Source organism: Triplophysa dalaica, chromosome 15 (genome assembly GCF_015846415.1).
Source record: "Triplophysa dalaica isolate WHDGS20190420 chromosome 15, ASM1584641v1, whole genome shotgun sequence".
Classification (NCBI taxonomy): Eukaryota; Metazoa; Chordata; class Actinopteri; order Cypriniformes; family Nemacheilidae; genus Triplophysa; species Triplophysa dalaica.
The window spans coordinates 22724881-22744706 of record NC_079556.1 but is presented as its reverse complement, the minus strand read 5'-3'; the positions used below and the strand labels follow the sequence as shown (position 1 = coordinate 22744706).

The following is a 19826-nucleotide window of genomic DNA, read 5'->3' as shown; positions in this document are numbered from 1 at the left end:
CAAGAAAAGTAACAATTCAGTCTGTGGCTCGACTGTTGAAGAATAGTTAAAAAACAAACGAGCAAGAATGTAAAAATGTAAACCAGTAAATTTGTCAACATTTCAGTCATTGGTTTGGGCTCAAACGTGCATTAAAACATGAATCTCATGAAGCAGATATTCAACACTTGACATTACCTGCTCAACAAAGGTCAAACCATCAGACATCTGCTGACACTTCTGCTCATGAGATGCTGGACGGCTCTTGCTCATGGACCAGTTCTCTGCAGTAATGCAGCATCCATCTGTGTCCTGAAACATCACATACAGAAACCACTCAACGGCTGTTTACAGAGCGTCACTTGTTCTTCAGCTGCCAAATAATATTTCAGCAGATTTATTTAAAGCATCAATGCATTTCAATGTTTCTCCACAGACAACTGACCTTCTGAAATTGCTTTTGTGCGCCATCAAACAATAAAACGGCAACCTTTGTTTAATGTGATCACGGACGGTAAGCCATCCGACCTCCACCCCCCAAATTTGACAGTTAAATTTCCCTTTGAAGTTGAACTTCAATCAAAAAATCTCAATGTGCCTCCGAGTGAAGAAACACTTTGAGACGCACGGCATCCTGTTTTCCTATGCATGTGATCTGACCAAGCATGATGCTCTTACTTTCCTCTTTTTACAACAGCCATTCATTCACAGAAAAAGAATGATTTAGCCAGAAAGTGTAAAATCTGTATCACATATCACAAAAAAAACAAGAACAATGTCCCCTGCAACAGATGGGCAACAGAGGCTCGATTACAGCAAGAACGCTAGATCTAAAGCTTTAACACTTTAAAAGAATCACATTCAGCTGTAGAACTGACATCTCTGGGATCTCTTTCAGAAGGATCTTCTTTACAGCTGATGATGTCATATTTATTTATCAGATGCTTTTATTCAAAGTGGCTTACATTGACGGCTTATCAAAATCCATTTACATTTAAAGGCCACTTGCATTTAAATTGTCAAACCACAGCATCTGACCTCCGAATTAACAGAAATCGTGTGAACGGGCCTTAACATTCCAAATGATGAACTCAATTAATCATACTCTACATGAAGAAGTTAACAATATAATTCACTCCAGAAATACACATTTTATCATGCAACCTACATAATATCCAAGTTTTAGTCAACACATTTTTGGTACATAAACCTTAAAGGTCTAGAGTGGGATTTATAGTGGCCACTAGTTGCGAGTTTGAGAATTGCAACCGATCTCTCAGTCCTCCGCTCACCCCTCCCTTTCCAAACACCACGGTGGCTGTCGCAGTACAAAAAGAAGTCTCTCATGTTGACGCGGGAAATAGATCATGCAGGCATTAGAAAGACTGTAGAAAGAGCCACTGTATGTCTAATTTATTACATGAACGCTAAATAGCAACGCTTTTAAAGGCGTTTGATGAGACGGCGAGATAGCAGTGAGGAGTAAGTGAGTAGACATTTCTACCCCTTTGCAAAGTCACGGACAACCAGACTATGACCGCAGGGTAGAGGAGACACGCTTTAAGACCTACTGGACAAAACATTGTGAATTCAATGAGTTTATTCTGAGGTAACACAATCATAACGGATCATCACAAAAGGTCTTTACACACCTCTTATTACACGGCTCTTTAGAATGCTACGTTTGCAGGTTGGTTATTCACAGATAACAACCTCTCAAAACCAATATAACACGGTCACCCGGATGAATATAAAAATAACACATATGACATTATATTTACAAATTAATTAACCAAATTGTCTGTTTGTGATTTTTAAACGTCGAAAGTAAACCGCTTTTCCTCGCGGAAGGTCTGCATTCATTAAAAATGAGCTAACAAAATATTTCAAATTCTCATTTTATATCCAGTGTTTTTCTCATGTGGCAAATAGTCGCGTAATAGGCGAGATAATGTACAAACAGCCTCCTGTTATCACCAAATAAGCCCCTTCAGTGTAATATAAGACCCTCCGCTTCATGTTCATCACACTGTCGGGGATTATTCTGCCATAACAACCGGCTGCCTGTACATGATCACTTACTGAAGACATAGTTTTGTATATTATATTGCATTTCTGTCAATAGATCCTCCTAAAAATCCCACATTGCTCCTTTAAAGATGATTCCTGAGAAATGTCACAAAGATTGATGTTTGAAATGTTTTTTTAATCTGAATGAGTATCTCAGCAGGCTCAAGCATGCATCTGCTGGTGTAGTGCACACTTCAAAGGGTTTCAGTGGTCACGCGTGAAGATGTGTCCACAGGTTAGGTCATGCACATGCAGCGTTTAGTGTCAGCGTGAAGCGAAGGGAAGGTGTTTGCTCACAGAAGGAATCAGAAAGGCCCAGTGACAGCGAATCTCACCGTTGTGATCGGATGTGAAAGCAAAGCTCTGGCCCTGTACTGCAGACAGGAGAGAGCGGCCAGAACCGAAGTGGTGAAGTCAGCTACCTGCTCATCCTCTCCTCTGTCATCAGCGCTCTTCTGTTCGTCCTCCTGCTCTCCGTGAGGTCTGCTTTCATCGGGGTGGTACAGCGAGCCTGTACTGGACTCCAGGTCTTGATGGTTCTGTCGGATTTCAGCGCTCAGGGCCGAGACGTCTGCGGCGGGCGGTAGTGAACGCCTCTGTTTCACCACTAACAGAGCGCCTTCACTGTCGGCGTGCTGCGTGACACACACACAGTTGTGGGGTGAGAGATCTCCAAGACTGGAGACGTGAGGGTACGACTGAATTAATCCTGAGTTTAAAATCACAAGTGTGATCCAGAGTGCCGGACCAGATCAGAAAGTCTGGATTCATTTCTAAACATTGACAGATCTTTGTTGGAAGGAAAGAGAATGAAACTGGGACTGAAATGGCATGAACACTCAACATGTCTCAAACACAAACATCCGTTCAAGGAGGATATAAGAGCACGTTACACAAATGAAGTGATCATTCACACCTATGTGTCAAAACCATTCTTTTGTTAACACAAATAAACAAACAACATCCACACGAGTGATATCAAAACTCTCATGGAAATAAATGTGTTCTGTCTCGATATAAACATGAATGTCAGATGCACTCCAGACAAAGGAAAGCATCATCTCATGACTCTTAACTGGTATGACGCTTCTCCAAACACTAGACCCCCTGCTGAGCAAACCATCATAGCAACTCCACATTTAATCCTTTTCTTTTTAACGCTTCTATTCCAATAAAACTCATCACACGAAATGGCTATAATGGGAATGGTTCTGGTTTCAATGGAAACTTTAATGGGTATTGATGGAACCAATAGATCCTACTGGAATAAGACTCAAAACACACCCCGTGCAGGAATAGAGTTCTGGTTTAAATGATGAACAGCTGATGGTTTATAGACCTGTTTGTCATGAAAACCATCCGAAGTTCTATTGTTTTTGTGAGATGTGAAGAGCGTGCCTTACGACGTCTTACCTTGAGACTTCCTGATCCATGTCCAAAGACGAGTACCATCATGCCAAGACAGAAAAACAAATCAAGGTTTGATTAAAATGAGACGGCGTATTGTGAACTAAACATAGTCATCGGCTCTGCATGTCTACAATGTGTCTTTTAAACGCTAACGGGTGTTCTGTCAGAGCTACGCACAGATTTCCACATCAGTTCTGAGAACTCGGACACTCACCAGCAGAGAGACAGAGGCTGGACGTGAGCTTAACTGGATAGGTGATAAAATGGCAGAACGACAGAAGGAAGGAAGTGAAGGAGATTCAACTGCTTGGGTTAGCCTTTCAATTTTTGCTAATTCAAATGCATAATGGAGCGGACGGCAGCCAAACACAGATTTGTGGGCTGAAAAGAGCGGGCACATAACAAAGGGTCTGGCTGATAGACTCCATAAATAACATCATTATGTGTGCGGAAGGAGAATGAGGGCTACGGCCTTTGATCTGACACAGGAGGACACGCTTCAGGCTCAGAGAGCTTTGATGCTAAAGCGGGTGGAGGGCACGTGTCACCCACATCAACACAAACACAAACATGACGCACCTGCACAAACATCCTATCATCCCAAACTTTCTTTCTTTACAAACCGCATCTGTGATCTTTGGTTTAACAGCCGCAAGTTTGATTGTGATCACATATCATGAAGTTCAAAGAAATGTTGACATATGTGACCCTGGACAACAAAACCAGTCTTATGGGTCAACTTTTCGAAATTGAGATTTTAACACAATCTGTAAGATTTCTATTAATGTATGAGTTGTAAGGAGAGGACAATATCTGGGTGAGATACAACCGTTTAAAATTATGAAATCTGAGAGTGAAAAAAAATGGTAATATTGAGAAAATTCCCTTTTAAGTTGTGAATCAGGAGCACTGTGGCAGGTCATTCACTCACAAAAATAAAGTTTTGATATATTTAAGGATGGAAATTTACAAAATATCTTCATGGAAGATATGATCTTTACTTAACATCTTAGTCATTTTTAGCATAAAAGAAAAATCTATAATTTGGACCCAAACAATGTATTTTTGTCTTTTACTAAAATGGTCCCATGCTACTAAAGACTGGTTTTGTTATCCAGGGTCACATTTGTTTGGACATTAACTAGCTCAATCTGACGTTAAACAATCATTTCTATTGTTCAACTCAAACGTTTGCTTTTGTTTTCATATTTGTGTTTGAAAGATTTAAACCTGAAGTGGATTTTTATTAAAGCACACATCAGTTCTTTGGGTTTTTCCCACACATGTGTGTAACACAAACTGGTTTTGTAGACTGACCCGATGGGTTCAAACCGTTTACCTCTTGAGCTCCGTGTGATCTGCTTTCCCGGTTCTGTCAAACCAATCAGAGAACACCATGAGAACTAAAAGTGTTGTGGCGTGGAAACAGAAGATGAAGAAGCACAAGCACACACCTGATCTTCTCCGCTCCTTTAAAGCACACGCAGAGAAATCATCAACACGACAAGATGTGGCTTTCTTCATCCGGTCCGGACTGTAGCGATGCTTCACCAGACCTGACGGAGACACAATGAAATACACAGACAACGATCTTAACAAAATGAGTTACTTAACAAGAATAGCTAGAAATGTTCACATCATTTGAATTCTTTTATTAACTATATGTGAAAGATTTCTGATCGGTGTCGCGTGTGCTTCAGTGAGGCGTCTATGAAGACAGCAGCTCAATAGGGTCAAACTCAACTCACATGAGGAATCCATGTCTAATAGGGCGTCTTTGGCCTATAAAACAGATTGCAGCACATGTTAAAGAGATTATGAGTCGCAACTCAACGGATGATGTGCATCTGGATGTTTTACCTACTTTCTGTGGAATAACGACATGATGATTCTCCAAAATGAGTCTCTTTATGTGATGAGCCCAGAGTTTCTTCTCCTCCACAGTTCTGGCCTGAGGAAGAGAGATGTGTGAGATCTGTGATCATTTCTGAATCAAAGTCACGTGAGCTGTGACATCACACTCACCTGAACCGTGTGCGGCTGTTTGGGGTGTTTGTAATGGGTCACGCTAAAGCACAGGAGGTCTTTGGCACTTTCAATCAGCATGAGTGTAGAACACTGAAGACCAACAGAAGATCAGGACAAATATTGACATTCTCCCCTTCAAAATCCTTCATTTTTTAATCAATTGACCAAAAGTTGTGTAATATCTATAAACCACAAGGGAGACAGTTTTCTATAATGACAACACGTACCAATGTCATGAAGATAGATACAGATTTCATTGGAAAGGATTCAAATAAAAGGTGAAAATACACGAGTTCATTTCATGATGGTTCTAAAAAGACAATTCAATTAAGACAATTCAAGAGTTTGGTTCCACAATGTTTTTTTTATTATGGTTTCTATTGTGTTCGTAAGCAGTCATTTTTGAGCTATTAGGGGATAAAGCAAAACAAACCAACTGCAGTTTGATTGATATTAATTGGAATGAAAAAGAAAAAAAAAGAAAAAAAAAAGTTTTTCTCATTTTGGAACCAAACTCTTCAATGATTTTGTCATCAGTGCTTATATTCATCATCTTTAGCAATAACACCACATATTTGATATTTTTCAGTTTTTATAGAATATATTTTTCTTATTTGCAACATTGTCTAAGAATCATTGTTTATTCCAAGACGCCATGCTTTGATCTTTCCCTTCTGATGCAATGACATTTTTAAATGTGACGAGAGTCAGACTGTTTTTGGTGTGACCGTGAATGTAAATATGGTTTACCGAGATGTGAGTCTTGTAGACGTAATGTTCTCCTCGTTTCTTGGTAATAAGCAGCATCTTATGGAACAGAAACAGGGTTCTCTCGTTCTTGGCCCGGTGGACGTGAAAGGTTCCGTCCAGAACCAGTTCACCATAGCTGGTGAGATCCAGACCCTTCCAGTTGATAAGCAGAGACTGGATCTCCTGTGAGCAGATGATGAGCCAGTTACATGAATGACTTCTTCTAATGAATCACAGCTATGATGATGTGTTGACAGAAAGCTCATTAACATTGCTAACTACATACGGTCATAACATAATTGAACCACAACAGAGAGTAATAATCCTCTCTAATCATTTACTCTATTAGTACCGCATCACTCCTCAAATCTTACACCATTACACAAAGGCAGTTTGTTTGCACATTTAAAGGAACCTTAACATCATTTGACTTGTTGCTGGAGGAAACTCTCTTGAAGAATATGACCCATGAGTCTAGTCTAGTAAAAGTGATATAACTGTTGTTCTTAGCACACTACCATAGTTTAGTTTTACTACATGAAATACCACCATTAACCTATCAAACTGCTTAAGTACGCAAACTGGAGTTCACGTGTTTAATGAAACAGAAAGCACCGTAGCGATGGGTAAAACTTGATTTAGGAATGATGTCACAACAACACAGAGTTCTGTGGAGAGCCAACCAGCACTGCACACCTGAAGTCTCACAGCATGCTCGTGTTTTCTCTTCATGTCGTTGATGTACCAGGCCACTCCTGTCATGGTGTCGATGGCATCTATCACCACATCGTACCCGTCTTCCTCAGAGTCAAAGTGTTTGGCTATTTCCTGAAAGATAATAAGCACGAGTCTGAGAGAATACAGTCCAGAACACAACCGCCTGACGTGTGACTGATGTCCCTGTGAGCATCTCTAGAAGATCTGAAGAAGGTACCTGAAGCAGCAGGTGATATTTCAGAATCCTCTGAACAGGTTTAAGCAGGTATGAACCCAGAGGAAGAGAATGTCTGAGAGACGCCTGACGATCCCTTAAAAACTTGGCCAGACTTTTATTCCTCAGACACTCTGTGAGAACTGCCACTGAACTACACAGGAGAGACAGAGAGAGAGAAATGTTCTTAACCCCAGACAGAAGCTTTCTTTTCACTTTACTTCCAAACTAAATATCCTCTTCCTCATTTCCATCATAATGCAATGACATCTTTCATTGACAGGGTTTAATAACTGTCCTAAAGGAGTGTGGCGTGATGCGCGTGTCTGAGTCCAGCGAGACCAATGCAGACCACAGATGGCGTCTCTCAGCAGGCTCATGTCACTCAAACTGTCTGTCTGGTGTTGTTCATGAAGGTCAATATTGACTCAAAGGAACAATCTGACACATGCGTCCACTCGCACCAGCCACCAAAATACAGGCTCGACTTACTTAGGGTAGTTTGTACAGTACTGCGTGTAGATCTCAAAATACTCGCTCTGAAAATAAAGAAACAAAACATTTGCTATCAGCAGATAATAGAAACAAAAGGTTCCTATGGTGACCACAGCATCTCTCTACTCTAGTATTCACATTGTTCTTCATTAGATGTGTATTTCAGCAGCAACAACACAAACCTTAAGTGGCCCAAACTTCATTTCCACCAAACAATCAATGTTGAGTATTTTAAATTGAATATATCAAATACTGATATACATTTACATTCATACATATTAATTTGAGCCAGACACGTGCGTCTGATGAAGTCGTCTCTTATTCATGATCATGTTAATATGCCAGAAGTTTTTCTTACTGATGTTTTAATGTATTATTTATATACTGTATCAGGTGTTTGATACCTTGTCCACAAAGCAGCGGGCGATAGCCACAGGATCACAGGCGCACGCGTCCAAAGTGTGAAACAACTCGCTTACAAGAAAAACACAAAACAGATCAAAGTTAATATTTCACTTACACTTGAGTTGATGATGGAAAAACAACACCGTGCGTCAGAGTAAACAGATCTGATCTGCATTAAAACACTAACTCAGATAAAACCACTCAACTATGGCCATAAATGAGATTGTTCTAGATGTGAGATTTCTCATTACTGTAACTACTGTCTGATTGTTTATGAAGCTGCTTTGCAACAATGCATTGATTCAATCCCATCATCATCATCATGTTGTTTAGTTATTGAAATAGATCATCAGCGGTGTGATATGGGCTGGTATGAGATTTTTCAGTTGAAAACAATTAAAAAAACATGTGGCCGCAGGCGTAAATGCCTCAGTGGACACAGCCCCGTAAAATGATAATATTCTTTAAAAAACATTATTTTTGTCATATATCAGACATAAACATCAAACATTGAATGATGTATTTTTGTGTAAACACAGCTCATCCCTCAGAAACGTTTTTTACAGAAAATGTCATGGTCTTATAAACCTCGGTATACCTTGAAACCGGTATTGGGCCCGTGCCTAGCTGTGATTAGAGAGATTACACTGATTCTACCAACACCACTCCAAGTAAACAGAGTACCAACATCTCATTTCACTGTGGTCAAATCACAAGACCTTAAGCAGCTTACTGCTTTCTTATATTGCCATCGCCACATTTTATAAAAGACCACATCAATCCATAATTACATCCAAATAAAGAATAAAAACACTTCTCTCTAATGTAGTTCTTTATCTTACTGAAGGCAAAGCAATGACTTGACTTTCATATAGAATATTCATATAGAACAAGCACACGAAACCTGATATAAACACACAATTTATGATTTAATGTTGAAAATGCTTATGTTCCACCAAAGAAGTTCTGTAAATAATTCACACCACAAACATTTGTGACCCTGGACAACAAAACCAGTCTGAAGGGCCATTTTTTGAATGAAAACCTAATCTGAAAGCTGAATAAATGAGCGTCCCTTTGATTTATGGCTTGTTGGTACGATATTTGTCCGAGAGTCCCATTTAAAATAGTCCAAATTAAGCCCCCAGCATTGCTTCATACTGACAAAAATGAAGTTTCGATGGTTGAAAATATCTTCATGGAACATGATCTTGACTTTATATCCTAATGATTTTTGGCATAAAAGAGAAATGCATCATCTTTGAATGTATGTTTGGCTATTGCTTAAACTGTTCCTGTGCTACTTAAGACTGGTTTTGTGCTCCCGGGTCACATTTAAGTGTGTTTACTGTGACCTGCAGTCACATACAGTATCACACACACCGTACAGACATACCACACGCCCTCAACACAAACATCACACACAAAGACTAATATTTCATCACACTGTCTCTCTACAGCTGCCGAAGAGGAAACAACCACAAATTCTGTCCTGACACAAACATATGCCACTACACATTCACATCACATGTGTGGAATCACTTTACTACTTTCATCTTTTTTTTGACACTGTGTGGCCCAGAAGAACGCTCATCCTCAGAGTCAAGCTCCATGACTCACGTCTCTGACCCGTGTCAACAAGCCGCTTTAGTGAAGCGTGTTACATATTTGACATTTACATTTAGTCATTTAGCAGTCGCTTTTATCCAAAGCGACTTACAGTGCACTTATTACAGGGACAATCCTCCTGGAGCAACATGGAGTAAAGTGTCTTGCTCAAGGACACACTGGTGGTGTCTGCTGGGATCGAACCAGCAACCTTTGATTTACCGGTTCAGTGGTTTAACCCACTAGACCACCATCTCCACACATTATTTAAGGTCCTCTGGACTACATGGTGTAAATTAACAGCGCTGGTTTCTTTCAATTCTTTCTTCATGCAAACAAAAGACGTCAGAGAGATTGAGAGCTGATGAGCGTCTGATCTCATCTGATTTGAGTCTTCCATGATGAAAGATGAGATCTAGACTCTGATGCTTCATGACAGATAAGAAGAATGATTCAACTGATTTAAATCAACAGAGACTTTACGCATCAGCTAAAACAGCTTTATAAGGTGTTCAAGGGGCAGATGGTTTACGGTTTGTGTCCGAAAGGTCTTCTTTCATCAAACAAAGATTCTGGTATTTTGCAATGAAATGTCCAAAAATGAGGCGTATTGAATCTTACCTGTTGAACTCGTAGATCTGTTCAATGTTCCCAAATAAAGAGCACACTTGCTCCGGCTTGATGGGCAGATCTCTGCTGTCTATAATGTGTACAAGATAGTCCTGAAACATTGGCAACAAAAAGATCAACACTGTCAAAATATGATCTTCCTTCACCACCTCTCACATGTAATGCATTTACAGGTCAAGAGATGGCGCTACAGTTATGTACATTGATCCTCAGACTTTCATTCGCTCATGTTTTTATAATAAATAAAAATGGTACCCTGCTTTATTGAATTCAGACAAATGTTCATGTACGAGTCCTGCGATTCAAAACAAAGCAAGGCTGAATGTCTCAACATGTCCACAGCTCTCTTATAAACTCCACATTTACATTACAACATTCAGCATTTGAATACAGGAAATGTTTTGTTTATAAATGAACAGAATCTTCTGAACGCACTCTTGAATAACCATACGTAAACAATCAAAACATCATGTAGCGTGTTAAGATCCTGAACAAATTCTGTCTGACGTTGTGTGACATCACAGTTATTTTCTCTGTGATTCTCACTTTAGTATCTACTACACTAATAAAGTACAGAAAAGATGGACCTTCAAGCAAACATGGTAGTATATAAATATAATAATTACCGTTTTTTATCTGATACTATTAATGTAGATTTATACAATGAAATAGAAGCACATGTATGATGACTTTGAGCAAATTTATTCATTCAAGATTTACACACAAGAGTCTCAGATCACTCTGCGTTACATGAACCAAACCCTGTTCTGAGGCGGCCTGGATTCTTACCGACTACATCACATAACAGCACACACAGACAGACACGCACCCACCCACCCGTACACACACATAAATCTCCATGTGACGGTGTGTATTCAGGCTTAGGTCCCCACCGGGATATAAAAACAAGGCCACACACACACGAGCAAGCGTCGATGCTCTTATTAGGAAATGACTGAGTTTAGTTTGGAGCGCTGCAGCTCATGGGTGGACCTCAAGTCCTTCACACGCACTGAAGTTCAGAGCGTTAGAAGCGACTGCATAAACTGTGTGTTTGGATGTTAAAACGATGTCTTCTATCTCAGTAGAAATGTTCAGAAGAACTGCAAGTTATCATTGTGTTCCTGGAACACAGCTCTGACTCAACCAATGACATTTGTCAACCCGTCCAATTGAACACACTAACCTTTAAATGTAAAACATCTCCGTCAAATAACAAATTTACAGTCAAATAAAGTGGAAAGCGGGTGTGGAGGGCGAAAGTTGGCACTGTCGGGAGACCCAGAATGCTTTGGGAGTGTCAGACAAACTTCAAGCATCACCCACAACAACATCGAGCAAACCAGGAGAATGAAGCCGAATATAACTCAAATATAAACTAGAGATAAAACTACAGATCCCACATTCAAACTCCCAGACAGTCTGTGTGAGATATGACTCGCTGTATACAACACAACTGTGGGAATTTCACACCAGAGCCCGTTGAGATCCTGTGTTCAAGACCCTTCAATCCTGACCTGTCAGACTGTCATCATTACGCTCATTCCTTCTGGCTTTGTGTCGCTCATGTGTCAAACCATGGCATGAGAAAGGGCTTTTAGATTCTGGGTGGGAAGCAATATTCCTGGATGGAAATATAAATTTGAAGGCGTGAGGACATTCCTGTCATGGGAGGGATACCTGTGGAAACCCCCAAACTCTGCATCAGTGAGCGCCTGCTGACATCACACTTCTCTCCCAGTGAATCTAAACTAGAATAACAGTCGCTGGTGGAAGCGCTCACGTGCCGTTTGTGTTTAAAACCCACACGTGTGTTCTGTAGGAGTGTATCAACCACCAGCTGTCTGTTAGAATAGATTGTTTTAGCAGCTCATGTGTTCATTTACTCATTTGGGTTGATTATTTCAAAGATCTGGGCTGTGAATGGAGAAGGAAACGTTCTGCGATAAGCAGCGAGTGAAGAGAGCAAAGATTCATGCATAAATAACACTATAATAATGATGCACAAGGCAGTTGCTCACCTCAACGATACTGCGCAGATCCCTGACGTACGTCCTCTCCGTCTCAATGATCTCCATCACCACTCGATCCACATACGTGAGATGGGGGTTGGGCGCCATGGCGACGGAGGCAATCGGCGAGGGAGGGTCTTTTCTGCGCTCTGATGATGTAATCACAGGTTCTGATACGGTCCAGTCTGGTTCTGGAGGATCTGTGGGAGCCTTCGGAGGGATGAGCTCCAGGTTAATATCACCTGCAAATGCTGACGGCGTGATGTTTCCCTCTAGAGACGAGCAGGAGGAGACGGAGGACACCACGCTGACCGTCCGGCCGTCCTCAGAACGCTCAGCAATGGAGCGCGTGTCATGACTGCCCACAGATGAACGATGACATTCTGCTGGAGACAAACAGACAAGAACACTTCTTTTATTATTATATGGGCAGGGAGTGTGAGTCTGGAAAGGTAGGAAATAAAGCTTGATAAGGAACTATTTCCAGGTCACATGGTTTTCGTCATCCTAAACACAACAAAACTTAGCAACTTATGGAAAAAAGTGATCAAGTTAAGATCATGTTTGTTACAATGAAACTGTCATTTTGTTCGTTTCTATCGGGTATAAGGGCACAAGACAATCAAAAATACAAAAAACATACAATAAAGGAAAAAGTGTGAATAATAATAAAATCCAAGAAAAGTCTTATTCATCAGAAATGTTGTACAGGTTATGGTTAAGTGATGCTCACGTTGGTTTGCTTTCATGAATCATAAGAAGTTACGCTACAGTTTAAAGGGAATCTGAATCCTGACAAATCTCTACAAGCTCTTGACATCATCATCCCATCACTCACATGATAGAAACGATGAGTAAAGTCAACGTGATGGTCTGAGAAAACTTAGTCTTTCCATCTCTTACACCTCTCAGAGAGACTTGTAGATTCTTGATCATGATGAAATCCAAACCCAAGCCTCCACATGAATCTCATCTTTCCTTCAGCGCTTCATGACTCACAGATGACATCACATAAACACCTCTTCATCAAATCTCCAAACATGTCCACAGCGAGAGATGCAGGTCAGGACAGAGCGATCCCACCGTTTCATTTCCCACAAGACAACTTTATATCATGTTTTACATTACACATAGTCAATGTCTACATGTCAAACTCATTCAATCACTAAATAAAGGAGCTTAAGGTTCTTCACACTTCACAGAGATGCCACAGAAGAACCAGTTCAGTCAAAGGTTTTTAAAGACGCATCTCTTACTTACTTTTAATCATCTGAAATACAAAGGTTCATCAAATGTAAAAGGTTCTTTATGTTTTTTAACCCTAAATAAAACTATAATCTAAATGATCAGGTTGTTCAATAAATAGTTTGATCTGCACAGATTCAATCAGTAGGTTTTATAAGCACCCATCAGTGTTATTTTAACAGGCGATGTACCGCTCCGACGTTAATGATGAAATCATCTGGTTTTCTACACTTCAGCAAGTGTTCTTTCTTATTTCCTTCCTGTGTGTAGCAAGAGTCCTCTGCATCATCAGTGTTCACGTCTGACCTAAAACATCTCACAATCACACATAGTAACAGTCATGTTCTCACATGTGGGCTTCTGGGAAAGCATCAGTATAAACCTCACATGGCTGTACAGTAGGGTGTGATAAGACACACTAGACAAGACACCAGATCACTCCGGGAAGAAAAATCCTCAATGATGAAATACATGAACAGTCACAGGTGCCTTTTGAATAAATGTCACTTTACATCTATTTGATCAAACAGGTTTTATAAGTGACAGGCACTTCTTCAATACTGACTTCACCATCAAACTCCATCATGCTGATATCACGAGACACCTTTTCACCTCCACAAAAACTCTTGTCCCGTTCTAATCTGGTGAGAATGTCAGAAACTGTGTGTTCAGACGGAAAAGACAGAAGCAACATGAACTCAACATAATGTTGAGAGTGATGTTTAAACGCTGACCTCCACACACACATTCCTGCACACTTTGACCAAAACACCTGACACAAGAGCCCTTTACATTCCTACAGCTCACACGTGACTTCCTCAAACATGTGGAGATGATTGATGGTGAATCCTGAAGACATCTACACTACTGTATATAGATATCTATATTTAACACACGGTTTTTGCTAAGCTTGTTCAGATATTACTCGCATTACTTGTCATGTTTGTATTCTTGTTGACAGAACAGATGAAAAGAGAAATCGACTGCAACTTTCTAGAAATGTGCCAAAACCACTTTCCTGCAAAATGACAGATATTGAGTTTAAAGACAATGTCTACCTGTCTGTTTGACATACAACTAGTGAGATTCAAAACAGAACACACTTATAAATCAAGAAGACGAGATATTATAAAACATTTCAACTCTTATCAACATGTTTCTAAACAAAGAGCCGCTCTACATAAAAGCACAGACTCACACACGTGACTGTTTTAACACGGTCCCTTATAATATTGATGATCTCCAGTCAAGGTGAGTGTAGTATTTGACTTCGTAAAATAAACACATTCAAAGATAAAAACATCTCCAGATGAACCTACAAAAAGCAGAAGGTATGTGTGCTTCCTCCACAGATTTCATCACATTAAATCTCTTTCTGTCTGGATGAACAAACATTTCCTAAACTCAACGTCTGTCGGCAGAATACTTCAGATTCCACAGATGCTTGAGCGTAAACCTTTGATTTTCATGCCTTGAATTCCTGAATCCTCATAAATAACTTGTAAAGATATATATTAACATGCATGTGCACACCTCCACTCACACCAGGTCCCGTTCAGCTGATCATCTAATAGAGCAAAATTAAGCAAATGATACAACAATGGCCGACGGCTCACCTCTAAACACAAACCACTCCTTTAACTTCTGTGGATTCACTCCAACAGTCTTCATACAACCTGTCAGAAAGACCCAACCACCATTGAGTTTCACCAGAGCATGGGAAAGGGTCAAAGGTCGAGTTAGGCTTTTCTCTTCAGGTTTGCAAATTAAGAACAAAATTGTCTCCAAACGCCTTTTAACTCAACACTGATCAGGTCCACCTGTTCACACAAACCAGTTGTTCTTAAATTCATTTAGGGCCGTCAAAGTATTAATCACTTCCAAAATAAAAGTTTGTGTTTACATAATACAAGTCTGTGTACTGTACATATTCATTTTGTATTTATAAACACATACACATGTATGAAAAATATAAGATATAAAAAATGAAAACGAAAAAAAACATTTATGTATAAAACTTACATTTTTGATTCGATTTACCGGAATTAATTATTTTGCAGCCTTAAATACATGTTTCTAATATCCTAACTGGCTTTATTTTCAGTGATGTCATTAGCCCATGTACAGTATAAACAGACTTTGGTTGAGTTATGAGAACATCTGATGCAAATTTTCACACAGAACATGAAAGCGTCCTCATGTGTTCTTTTTCGGTCAAATCATCTGACCCGACAGACATATACTGATACAGTCTGACCGATGCAAATCACCACACAACACATGCAACACATTTACATTTCATAACACACTACGAGGAAACTGTCACATAAACGAGCAATGAAAAAGGGTTATATACATTTACAGAGAATCCCCTGGTGTTTTTCAAATGTCTAGAAATCTTCCTCACCTGAGGAGAGATAAATCAACACAAGCCTGATCTTCCTTTGAGGTTTCCAGATATCTCACACCACTACAGGTCAGACAACCTCATATCACACAATGTCTGACGCACCAAATACAAAAGGCTCACAAAGTATGGACACACACGTCAAACACATCACAGTCTCAAAGAAATCTAAAGCAGAAATATTCAACTGTCTGATCCGTTCACACCATCTGCAACACTTGGTAGCACATTTAACTTCAGAGGTTCTTTCAAACACTTAAACATGACCACTGGATTGTTATATGCATCTAAAACCATCACTGTGACACTTTATTTCCCAGACTATAGCACAGAATTTACAGACATTCACAATGTTTTAGTTATGAAAATGATCAGATTGGTGTCACCTGGGGTGGGCTTCACAGGTTATTCACATCACAAATCCAAAGGAATGTGACCCAAACTACTACTTGTCCACATACAAGTGTCTAAAACACTCAGACCTCCGTCGCGCTCAACAGCATTTTTTTCTATATTTACTCTCCAGTTGCGTCATGATACTGAGAAAAACAGAAGAGCTTTGTGTTGGCTCTGAGTGTTTACTCTACCTGTGCATCTCTCTGCATCCAGCGCTCTCATCTGACATGATAACAGCTTCTCTAACAGGTCACATCTGCAGATAAACACACACAGTTCGGGATGCACCGATATGCAACTTTTGGCCGATATGGATAACCGATTGTGTGTATTGTCTTCCAATGTCAAAGAATTCTCTAAACATCCACATCACATTTTCTGAGACTGAAACAAAAGGCAAAAAGTGGACAACTGCTTTCATTTAAAACCTTGAGTGCGTTTAAAAGGACCAGATAAAGGGTTCTAACAAAAATCAGCTTAAAAAGAAACCTGTGTTCACGTGTGTACATGCATGGTAATAAAGCGGCTACGCAGAAAACGCGTTTACATGGAAGTTTGAGACCTGCCGGTTTCTGGCGTACAGTGACGTCATCATCGATAGTCTGTTTAGTCATTAAAAATGCAGCGGGAAAACAGTCAGAAGCTGTTTTTTTAAATCTCTTCTCATGTCTGCAGTACCTGCATGTATAACAATAGTTCTTCATTTGGACGTTTCTTCATCAGCTGGATGTTTCCAAAGCAGACTTTTATGGTTATTTTCCGTCAGACATGCGCACACAAACAAAACTGAGAGAAAACCAGTAAAGAACATTAACATGCAGCACCAAATCTGAGTGATGGGCAAATAATGACCTCTGACATGCGTCTTTTACTTAAACAGTTTGTGACCTTTCCCGATAAAAGAAAAAACATTTTACACGTTTACATGACTTTACATATATCAGCTTATTAAGCGAAATTGGTATAAGACTGTGCATGTAAACACACTTATTGACTGCAGAAATTAGATCTTTTCACTTTTAAACTGTTTTATGTATATTTTTCTATAAATATAAAGATAGATGTTCTTCCAGAGCAACCCAGAAAAGTGTTGCCAATATAGCCACAAGTCTTAAAGGTCTCAAGACAGAATGCATCCAGACAGCGATCTGCTTCCAACAGTATGCTTCTCTTCCTATAGTTTACACATCCCTAAATGTATACTGTCCCTACATCAACATGTTTTGCTGATAGCAGAAAATGAATGATCACGACAGAACGCTGGTGAGCAGTGTGCACCTGAAGTGGTTTAACCAGAGAAATAATTCAGGATTTTATCATCATTAAAGAGCAGCATTTTTCGGCTGTTACCCATATGGCCGATAATTGATAGTGCACCTTTACCAGCAATACACACACTTTTAGTGCAGACAACCACCTAAAAAATCATTAAAAGCCATTATGATGAGAAAAAGGTCAGAACAACAGCTGGTTGATCTGAAAACACACACAGGTCAGTTCATGTATCAAGTCTGAGGTTGAAAGGTTTCTGTTGGGATTCATGACTGATCTGAGGTCAGAGATTTTCCTCTACAGAAACACTGAGGGGCATAAAACACCAATTAACCCTCAAACAGCACACAAACCCCCACAGCGGCCCATTGAAAGCCATTTCCTCTGAACAACTGACGCCATCTGTGCGCCGGGATTTCAATAGTGTGAGTCTTTTGTGAAGTTTAGCACAGAAACACCCCTCATGATGTCCACAAGACCCCTGCAGAACATGTGTGTGTGTGTGTGGGAGCACTTCTCAACTCTTTCCCCACCTTCACTTTTTAGCATCACAATGGTGTTAACAATGTTCTTGTTAAAGAAACCAGTGTAATACATTTCTTGACCATGATTTGTAATGTTGAAGATTTTGGTCTTGATGTTGTTTAGAATTTATAACCAGCTGCGGACAAAATGAAGAGATCTTTCCAAATGTTCATGTAATCATCATGTCTATATGTATTGTGGTCATTTCAGTCCAGCGTTTGTGAATTTGAACCAAAATGTAATTTCCTCAGGAGTGACATGAAGTCATCCAACAGCCACTTGAAAGACTGAGACACAAGACACATGAAAACTGAGAGAAAAATTCAGAATATCACATAAAAAAATAACTGGAGCTTTTACATTTACATTTACATTTAGTCATTTAGCAGACGCTTTTATCCAAAGCGACTTACAAGTGGGGTAGATAATGGAAGCAATTAGGACAGCATAAGTACAACAAAAGCATAAGTGCAATCAAAAAGAAGACTAGTCTCATATAGCCTAACACAGTATACGGAACCATTCATACATTTTTTTTTTTTTTAAGAGTAGAGAAGAAAAGAGTCAGAACAGATCAGTCAGATGTTGGCGGAAGAGATGTGTTTTCAGGCGTTTCTTAAAGATGGCTACAGAATCTGCAGATCTTGTAGCAGTGGGCAGATCATTCCACATAGCTGGAACAGATCCGGAGAAGGTGCGCGAGAGAGATTTTCTACCTTTATGGGATGGCACCACAAGACGTCGTTCGTTTGCAGAGCGTAGGGATCTGGCAGGTACATATGTCTGCATTAACGATTTAAGATAAGGTGGTGCCGAACCAGCAGTAGTCTTGTAGGCCAGGAGCAGAGTCTTGAATTTGATGCGAGCGACTACGGGAAGCCAATGTAGCTTAATGAGTAGAGGAGTGACGTGTGCTCTCTTTGGTTCATTAAAGATAACTCTTGCTGCAGCATTCTGGATCATCTGTAGAGGTTTGGTTGTGCAAGCTGGAAGTCCAGCCAGTAGTGCATTGCAGTAGTCCAGCCTGGCCAGGACAAGAGCCTGGACAAGGATTTGTGTAGCATGCTCTGATAGGAAGGGTCTAATTTTCCTGATATTGTAGAGGATGAATCTACAGGACCGGGCGGTGGTGGCAACTTGATCCGTGAAGTTGAGCTGATCATCGATCACCACTCCCAGGTTTCTTGCTTTTCTGGAAGGTGTGATGGTTGATGAGCCCAGTTGAATGGAAAGGTTGTGATGAGTCTTCGTGTCAGCCGGGATTACAAGCAGTTCTGTTTTTGGAAGGTTCAGCTGCAGGTGATGGGCGTTCATCCAGAGCGAGATGTCGGCTTGGCAAGCTGAGATGCGTGCAGAGACAGTCGGGTCGTCAGGGCGAAAAGACATGTAGAGTTGAGTATCATCCGCATAGCAGTGATAGGAAAAGCCATGTTTCCTAATGACAGAGCCAAGGGATGTCATGTATACAGAGAATAGCAACTGACCAAGCACTGAGCCCTGAGGCACACCTGTGTCGAGATGATGGGACTCCGACACCTCACCTCTCCAAGATACTCTAAAGGACCTATCCGAGAGGTAAGACCTGAACCATTGTAGCACCATTCCAGAGACCCCCATTGCCTTGAGGGTGGACAGGAGGATGTGATGGTTAACTGTGTCAAAG

The 19826-nt window shown here is 40.2% G+C and overlaps 1 protein-coding gene across 4 annotated transcripts in view; it reads right to left on the bottom strand.

Annotated features, from left to right (window-relative positions):
- Window positions 1-19826, bottom strand: part of LOC130436659 (pleckstrin homology domain-containing family G member 3) — a 36004-nt gene that overhangs the window by 3762 nt on the left and 12416 nt on the right. Inside the window, exons 1-17 of one of the 4 annotated variants that reach the window (XM_056767511.1) lie at window positions 17045-17085; window positions 16558-16622; window positions 12328-12701; window positions 10298-10398; window positions 8068-8137; window positions 7661-7707; window positions 7172-7322; window positions 6934-7065; window positions 6238-6420; window positions 5485-5577; window positions 5324-5410; window positions 5208-5241; window positions 4914-5015; window positions 4799-4831; window positions 3463-3473; window positions 2385-2684; window positions 178-291 (exon numbers count right to left, since the gene is read on the bottom strand). In XM_056767511.1, the coding sequence (XP_056623489.1) occupies window positions 178-291; window positions 2385-2684; window positions 3463-3473; window positions 4799-4831; window positions 4914-5015; window positions 5208-5241; window positions 5324-5410; window positions 5485-5577; window positions 6238-6420; window positions 6934-7065; window positions 7172-7322; window positions 7661-7707; window positions 8068-8137; window positions 10298-10398; window positions 12328-12701; window positions 16558-16622; window positions 17045-17070 (1923 nt within the window). In that variant the 5' untranslated portion in view covers window positions 17071-17085. Of the gene's footprint in view, window positions 1-177; window positions 292-2384; window positions 2685-3462; window positions 3474-4798; window positions 4832-4913; window positions 5016-5207; window positions 5242-5323; window positions 5411-5484; window positions 5578-6237; window positions 6421-6933; window positions 7066-7171; window positions 7323-7660; window positions 7708-8067; window positions 8138-10297; window positions 10399-12327; window positions 12705-16557; window positions 16623-17044; window positions 17086-19826 lie in introns of those variants that run through there. The other 3 variants (XM_056767514.1, XM_056767512.1, XM_056767513.1) reach the window with 3 other exon arrangements.